The 8,857-nt window shown below is 39.0% G+C and overlaps 1 protein-coding gene across 1 annotated transcript in view; it reads right to left on the bottom strand.

Moving 5' to 3' along the window:
* stk32a (serine/threonine kinase 32A) overlaps positions 1-8,857 on the bottom strand; it is a 74,403-nt gene that overhangs the window by 43,496 nt on the left and 22,050 nt on the right. The window contains exon 6 of the mRNA XM_078266535.1: positions 3,887-4,060. Coding sequence (XP_078122661.1) covers positions 3,887-4,060 — 174 coding nt within the window. The remainder of the gene's footprint in view (positions 1-3,886; positions 4,061-8,857) is intronic.

The following is an 8,857-nucleotide window of genomic DNA, read 5'->3' on the forward strand; positions in this document are numbered from 1 at the left end:
TGTGTGTGTGTGTGTGTGTGTGTGTGTGTGTGTGTGTGTGAGTGATGACTGCTTTGTGTGATTGATTCATCTTATTGTGAATAAAGGTTAGCTGAACTAATGTGGACATCTAGCCATCACACTGCAAACAAACACACATAATTACATAAATAAATAGGTAATACTAATGATTAACAAAATATTTCACTAATCAAAAATAGGTAAGTAATGATTAGGAAGATTAGGTTGAACATGATCAAATTAAAGATCACTGAACTCACTACACTAGCATAAATTGTCTCATTGTATCCCATACTACATACTGTAGTAATTGAATAAATAAACAGCAGTTTTCCTGGAAGAAGCCAGTGTTTATCTACCAAGAAAAAGAGCAATTAAAGTTAAAGTTGTTGCCACTAAATGCTTGTGACAGCAGCTTCTTGAATTCCTTACCACCTTAACTACTTTTGCTGGGTTAGAGGTATTTATACTGTGTGTGTGTGTGTGTGTGTGTGTGTGTGTGTGTGTGTGTGTGTGTGTGTGTGTGTGTGTGTGTGTGTGTGTGTGTGTGTGTGTGATGACTGCTTTGTGTGATTAAACCAAACTACTGCCAAGCATATTCTGTCGTAGTCATGATTAGGGCTGTCAAAATTGTCCAAAAATGGTGTTCGAATATTAGCTTTAAAAAAAACACAGAGGTTCGAATATATTTGTATATCTACTTTGTGCATTATGTCCATAAGAGGGCAAACCAATACAACGGGAGACATAACTACTTGTGTAACGTTAGTCCACGCAGCGGTCACGGAGCCGTTCGTAATTTGGTCATAAACAACCGAGTCTCTTGCCGTTCCTTGAATTTGTCCGACGATATTGGTGTCGGCTCTTACCTAAAAGAAATTTCTCGTTGTCTCTGCAGTTAAAGATTTACTTTAGCGTCTTTGTGCCGTCTTCTTCTTCGCCCTCGTTGTTTGTTTATTTCCGGTACCGGCAGCCGCACGTCATCAACACGCCCTCTGGCGGAGGCAGATAGCCGCGGTAGTGCCGTTATTTACTCTCTTACAATATTCGGATATACATTTTCATATTCGAATGTCTGTTTCTTTTTAGTATTCAAATATATATTTGAATTTAGAATATTCGTTGATAGCCCTAGTCATGACCAAACTTGTAAATAACATAATTACCATATCGTCATATTGTATGCGAATAATGTCATTATCATCATTACTCCCCTCATTATCATCAAAGACCAATGGAAGGAGGATTTGTACATCCTGCAATTACACACATATACACAGGTGTGCACACACACACACACACACACACACACACACACACACACACACACACACACACACACACACACACACACACACACATATTCTGAAGGTTTTAAGTGCTTTCACTCGACGCACCGAAGTCAGCACGTCCACATCTGAGGGAGGGAGTTATATATTCAATTTCCATGGAGATGAGCTGAAAGTTCAGCTCCTCTTCCTATTTGAAGCTAATGAATGCAGATTGAAAAGATATTGATTCCGTCTAAACAAATACGCCCCCAACACCTGCACATCAAGTCTGCCCTCTCCAGCACTAAAGTAGAAAACATAATTTAAATATTCATATCCCTCAGCAGACTCAATGAATAAGCAAATTAATAATCTGTCCCATTTATTTCTCTCTTTTTTTCCTGTGGAAGTTTAAGAGCGTGGACAAGAGCAAGTGGTCTGCATTACGTTACAAATGGCGTAATTTGTTATCGGAGGGTGTTGATAAATTAGTGTTCTCTGTTGCAGTGATGTTTCCTATTAGTCATGATCTGAGAAGGCCTCTCTCTCTATGTTTACCTCTTTGCTCAGTCCCCAGAGTGGAGGAGTACGTCAAAGGAGTGGATGGAATACTGTATGGATGATGGTCACAGTGATTGGAGCAAAGCACTACTTGTGCACTACTCAGGTCGTCGATGCTAAAAATGTATGCACTTACAGTACCATAAGAGTCATTAAAAGGCAGAAAGTGTACATTATGTTGTGCTTTGGTAGCTTGCAGTAGTCTAAGTATGTCAGTTATTATGTACATTTCCACTGCCAGAATTCCATCTGTACATTATACCAATAAATACATTATATTTATATTTTATATATTATATTTATAGTTATACTCATCAAAAGCTACCAATAAAAGGAAGGCTGAAAGACTTTTAATGTGAACAATCTGCAGAAATTGTCGACCTTCATTGACAATAGCTTAACATTGAGAAAAACTTCCAAGTGGGAAGACTGAAATTAATGAGATCAACAAGGTGGTGAGAATGAAATAACTGAAATAACAGCTGGAATTAGTATTGTGGAATGTACATTATGCTGAATTCATAAAGGTAAATATGGAAATGGTTTTGAGTTTGCGTTAACAGAGGGACAGAGGAAATTGGGAATAAAAGACTCTGACAAAAGCCTGCTTTAAATAAAGACCTAGTTTTCTCCACTGCCACTGAGGTACATAAATCCGCTGTAGTCATCAGTCGACTAAGATTCTTTAAGTCAAGTAGTCTGTTTTTTTTTTCTTTTTCTGGTGGAACATTTGCACCGCGCAAAACAAAAGAAAACGCTACATAAACTATAAAAAGAAAGTTAACTGTTCACACAATACTGTAACGTGAGCTATTTAAATTAGCTGGATACATGATTAAGCGTAATTTGCTCTTTTTATTCTATTCTTTTGCCAGGGGTATTTTGTTCATAGCAAATCACAGCCAATCGGTCCCAAAACGTAAACCCAGTTAAATGTGAAATACCGTAAACATATTCTTTTTCAATTTTTACAATCATTGCCCAAAAAAATCATCAGGCCTGCCTTGTTGCACGATCTAAATTCTTTTCGAAACTTGCCATTTTCAGTGTGTAGCTTGCTCCCGACGTTTCTTGTTGTTTCCTGAAGCGAACGGAGTTAGACAAATGCTCTGAATGAATTTGAGATAGTCTTTTATTGTGAAGGGTAATAGCGGAAGACGTATAGCTGTAGCGCTATGCGCTGCCATTGTCAATATGGGAGTTTATAAAAGTCTGATTCGACTGACAAAATTCAAGAGAGTCGAAGAGTCGGGTACAGCTCTACTCCTGAGTGGTCAACCTCTGTTTGACTTGTGTGCAATTTAACAATGACACACAAAAAACAGCAGCAAACAGGTTTCCACCAAATAAAATTGTCAAAGCAAATTAGAAAATGGTAGTATGAGACTGTTGCTGTTTTTTTTTTTTAATCTTATCTGCATTGGGAAAGTTTCTAACTTTTCATTAATGTCCTTAATATAAGTATTTTGGCAGCATCATTGGCTTTAACAGGATATCTCAATCTCTTGAGTCACTTCAACAACTTAAGATAATAATATTGGGCTGGAGCCATGTCTTTCTTGGCCTTGCAAGTCGGTGGCTCTGCCATAGCAGCAGATATTTCTGCCTAAAAAGCACTTAACTTGCATTTTACAAATTAAATACGGCATTGACACAGCAGCAGGGACAGAACTGGTGCATTTCATGATTGGTATATAGTCTGCAGCTCAGGGTAAACTGTTGTGTCACGTGTGACCTCCATGTCAAGACAGCTTGACCTTTCTGCACAGTGGTGGAGCAGTCATATCAGAAAATAATATAGAAGCGGACAGCCAGCGAGCTAAGAACACCAGGGTAGATAAGGTTCAAACTTGGTAGGGAAAAACAAGGGAGAGAGACAGAAGGGGGGCATGTACTGTAGCAGGAGGAGAAATAATGGGGCAACCAGTCAAAGACTAGTTCTGTAATGTTATTTGTATAGAGGGTGCAAACCGTTCTCTGCATTATTAAAGGTTATTGACCGAACAGCAATGTAAGAAACTACAAAAAAAGGTGATTAAGAGAAAACATCTCACCTGTGTATGATGCGCTTGGTACGGAGGTATCCCAGGGCCAGGGCCAGTTCACAGATGTAGAGTTTGACCGTGCTCTCTGAGAAGTGGACGTTCTGCTGGAGGTGATAGCGCAGGTCTCCTCCCAAAAGCAAGTCCACCACCATAAACATGTCCTCCTCATCCTGGAAGGAATACCTGCAGGGCAAGGCAGGCGGTCAGGTGTGGAAACAAAAATACCGAGGGACGCCATGTAGTGTCAAGAACAAGGGGTGGAGACAAACGAGATTTGGAAAAGAGGGTGAAATGGAAAGATGCGTAGCAGGGTGGGGTAAAAGGAAGAGAGACATGCATTCAGAGGGGAAGTGAAAATAACAGTGGTGACAGAAATAATGGGAAATGAGGAAAGACATTGTCAGCAGAGAGCGGTTTGAAGGGAAGGTAAATATGGAGATGTTGCAGGGGGAAAGAGAAGGAGAGAAATAAGGGGTGAGAAGTAGAAGAAAATGGTGTCATATATTTACCATAAAACTGCACAAGAAGTTTCCAAAAGATAAAAATAGCATAAACCCTTTTTACTTTGAGAAAGGGGAACCCATGCTGGAAGAATGTCTAACTGAGCAGAAGGCTGACTTTCTGTCGTTGAAGATGCAACACTTATGCTCAGGCAAATCAACCTTTATTATTTATTATTTACTATTATTTTTACCTTTAAGACAGTGTGTCGGGGGGGCGGAATGAAGACGTCTTCTTTTTCTTCCCTCTCCTTTTTTAATTCTAACTATAAATATTTGTATTATATATTTATGTTTTAATTTTTATTGTATCATATTTTGTAGTGTTTAGGCCTGCTGAGACATTTTTTTAATTACTTACTGAAAGTAAGGTTTTGGGCTCACATTTACTACCAGTAATATACCTGACATTAACATAACAATAGTTATTTCAGCAATGCAAATTATTTAGGAAAGAAGAACAAAACTGCATTCCAAAAATATTTCACATAGCATTAAACAGTAACATGAAAAATAAAATGGGCTACAGGACAATAGGCAAGCAGCTTGGTGAGAAGGCAACAACTGTTGGCGCAATTATTAGAAAATGGAAGAAGTTCAAGATGACGGTCAGTCTCCCTCGGTCTGGGGCTCCACGCAAGCTCTCACCTCGTGGGGCATCAATGATCATGAGGAAGGTGAGGGATCAGCCCAGAACTACACGGCAGGACCTGATCAATGACCTGAAGAGAGCTGGGACCACAGTCTCAAAGAAAACCATTAGTAACACACTACGCCGTCATGCCTAAGCCAGCGCATGTCCAGGCCCGTCTGACGTTTGCCAATGACCATCTGGATGATCCAGAGGAGGAATGGGAGAAGGTCATGGGGTCTGATGAGATAAAAATAGAGCTTTTTGGTCTAAACTCTACTCGCCGTGTTTGGAGGAAGAAGAAGGATGAGTACAACCCCAAGAACACCATCCCAACCGTGAAGCATGGAGGTGGAAACATCATTCTTTGGGGATGCTTTTCTGCAAAGGGGACAGGACGACTGCACCGTATTGAGGGGAGGATGGATGGGGCCATGTATCGCGAGATCTTGGCCAACAACCTCCTTCCCTTAGTAAGAGCATTGAAGATGGGTTGTGGCTGGGTCTTCCAGCATGACAACGACCCGAAACACACAGCCAGGGCAACTAAGGAGTGGCTCCATAAGAAGCATCTCAAGGTCCTGGAGTGGCCTAGCCAGTCTCCAGACCTGAAACCAATAGAAAATCTTTGGAGGGAGCTGAAAGTCTGTATTGCCCAGCAACAGCCCCGAAACCTGAAGGATCTGGAGAAGGTCTGTATGGAGGAGTGGGCCAAAATCCCTGCTGCAGTGTGTGCAAACCTGGTCAAGAACTACAGGAAACGTATGATCTCTGTAATTGCAAACAAAGGTTTCTGTACCAAATATTAAGTTCTGCTTTTCTGATGTATCAAATACTTATGTCATGCAATAAAATGCAAATGAATTACTTAAAAATCATACAATGTGATTTTCTGGATTTTTGTTTTAGATTCCGTCACTCACAGTTGAAGAGTACCTATGATACAAATTACAGACTTCTACATGCTTTGTAAGTGGGAAAACCTGCAAAATCTGTGTATCAAATACTTGTTCTCCCCACTGTAGTTGCTTTCTAGTTTCTACAGCAAAAAGCAAATGAGGACAGTTAGAGAAAACATAATCTCTGTTGTGATTACATTAGTGATCAGCAAACAGATTATCCTGGCTTTTTTTTCTTCTTGTTTTTTACATTACATGAAGTGATGTGCACAGTGTTATTGAGAATTTACTTCCTATTCTATTCTAACAGGCTTTTTGTCAGTGTCTTGCCATTTCATTAAAGCAGAACACTACATATTCCTTATGTCAGCTTGTGGTGTAAACATTTGGCAGGGGAAACTGAGCTGTCTGTTTAGACAGGGAAAGTGACACAACATGTCACTTCCTTTATTCATGAATGAAATAACATCCAATGTAAATGGTAAAATACATTTTATGGGGTTACTTTCTCTGCTGAAATGTTTTTTTAAACATTTTTAGTGCATACTATAGGTAGTATTTGCTTGAATATGCCTCAGTTCTCTACAGTATTAGTGTGTGAGGGATGTTCTCGGTGGTAATGCTACTTGTGGTCATCCATCTATTCAGCCATCCATCAAGCACTGTCATGCACAGCAAGCCTTTATCAGCATGCGGTCCATTCCCTCGTCATTTGTGAAGCTGTTGCACAAATCGTCATTGATTTTTACATGCCGAGCATCCCACTGGGGCCATACGTTTTTTTGTCCCCTCTAAACGACGAGCTAATTAGTTTCCTTTCCCCAAGAAACTAATCCATGTAGAAATTATATTTTTAATAAATTGCAGCACCTAACATTTCCTGGCTGGCTTAAAGCGTTGTCTGTTTGCTACATCTGCAAAAGTTGAGATCTTCCATAAGATACTACACTACCCCTCCTCTCGTGTTCTTCAACATGTTCCTGATCTGAAATAAATAGGCTACAATTTCACTGAAAACGGAGAGGTTTCAACGTTGATTAGGGCATTTTTTTACCTCCCAGAGTCAAGATTCTTCGCTGAAAGGGCCATCATCTCGGCTCAAATTCAGTTCTCAATGAGTGAGGGTAGTTTTTTGCCATGTTGGTGAACTACCTTCCTCAGGGTCTTTCTCCAATAAACTGGAGGTGGTGGTTTTCTCTACACTGGACGGATGGGGATTGATTGAGCTGACTCAAAACTGTCTGCTAAGGCTCAAATAATGCTGAGACCACCTAACATCTGATTGCCAATGGCCTCAGAGTGTGGAATGACTATCTGTTAGATAGCCGTCCTGAAAATACACACACATTTGGCAAAGTCACAAAGAGGAGCATGAACATACACGTGCGCACACGCATACAGTACTGTCCTTCTCAACTCCGTTTCAGTTAAAACATGCATTAATTATTTGAATGATGTATTATCAGATATAATATAATACTGTGCTAAACTAAAATATCTATTTACTGTGCAATATCATTACTCTCATTGTCCAATATCTATTACTCATTGAATATAATCATCACTATTGGGCAATATTCAAATAATGTGCAATAACCCACATTGCATATCACACTGTATATAAAACCTTTTTTTCTTTTTTTTTATGTATATAGCGTCTCAGAACTGTGTACCTTACCCCCCTTTTTTTGCACTACTTATTTGATTGCATGTTATATTTATTTTACGTACATGTTGGCACTGGAAAATGAGTTGCTTTTAATGTCATTGTACATGTGTACAGTATAGTGACAATAAAAGGCATTCTATTCTATTATTATAAAATAAACTGGCAAAAATCAACACAGCATGTTGAATTTGAATGAGTCACTCCATCCTAAACGCACAAATGCACAATCAACAAACAGTTCTCTACTGATGAATATCAGTTTTAGGGCATTTATGATGTAGTACAGCTGAATGGATGGGACCAGCTGCAATGCTATCAATCACTCAGACAAGCAGAAATGACTTAGCCACGCCTGTGAAAACCAACGTTCTCCAAACTTTTTGGCAAAGTTTATGTGTGTGTGACAGAATAATGGGATGATACTCTTTTTATGGTGAGAATTTAAATTGTGTTCTGAGTATATTTAGGCTACAAAGCTAAGTCAGAGTGTGTTATATAATCTGTAGTGCGAGATATGGAGGAATGCATACAAAACTCAAACACACCCAGTATGCATAAGTTGCAGCAACAGCTTATACCTTTTCGGGCATTTCTGTTTTCAATTTTTATTAAAAAAAATTGAAATTGTAGAACAAAATTAAGATAAATCAATCAGTCAATGTGAGATGGACGAGGAAACGTTTTGCTCTGTGATGTGATTGGTTTTGAAGTTTTCCATCCTAGATAGCAAAACTCATGTAAAGCCACATTTTCTTTAATTTATGTATTTATTGTTCAAAATGACAGACCCCTATTTTAAATGTAATCCTATAAATCTGCAAAAAATACATCTGGAGCCTTATAATTAAGGAGACAAAATTACTTAAAAGCGAATAGGGAGTATACAAAGAAAATCTGAGTTCCAGCTGCTGACTTTAGATGCAAGGGAGAGACAACTGAAGTGAAGCACAGACTGTGGATCAATGTGTGTGTGCATGGATATGAAAGAGAGAGTGTGTTGGAAAATTATGTGACACTTGAGTCTGGCATGCAGAGAGGACGTACAGATCAAGCCGGCCTCATATTAACATCACATTCACTTTAATATCAAAGCAATGCTCCACTTTGATACAGAATTTGTAGTTTTTGGGACAAACACAACTCTGACTCTGACTGAGTTCACAGATGGTCAAAACTAGAGCTGAACGATTTTTGAAAATAATCTAATTGCGATTTTTTTCACAAATATTCCAATTGAGATTTAATATGCGATTATTTTTTAAGCTCTTTGTCTTCTGTATT

Source organism: Sander vitreus, chromosome 13, assembly GCF_031162955.1.
Source record: "Sander vitreus isolate 19-12246 chromosome 13, sanVit1, whole genome shotgun sequence".
NCBI classification, from domain to species: domain Eukaryota; kingdom Metazoa; phylum Chordata; class Actinopteri; order Perciformes; family Percidae; genus Sander; species Sander vitreus.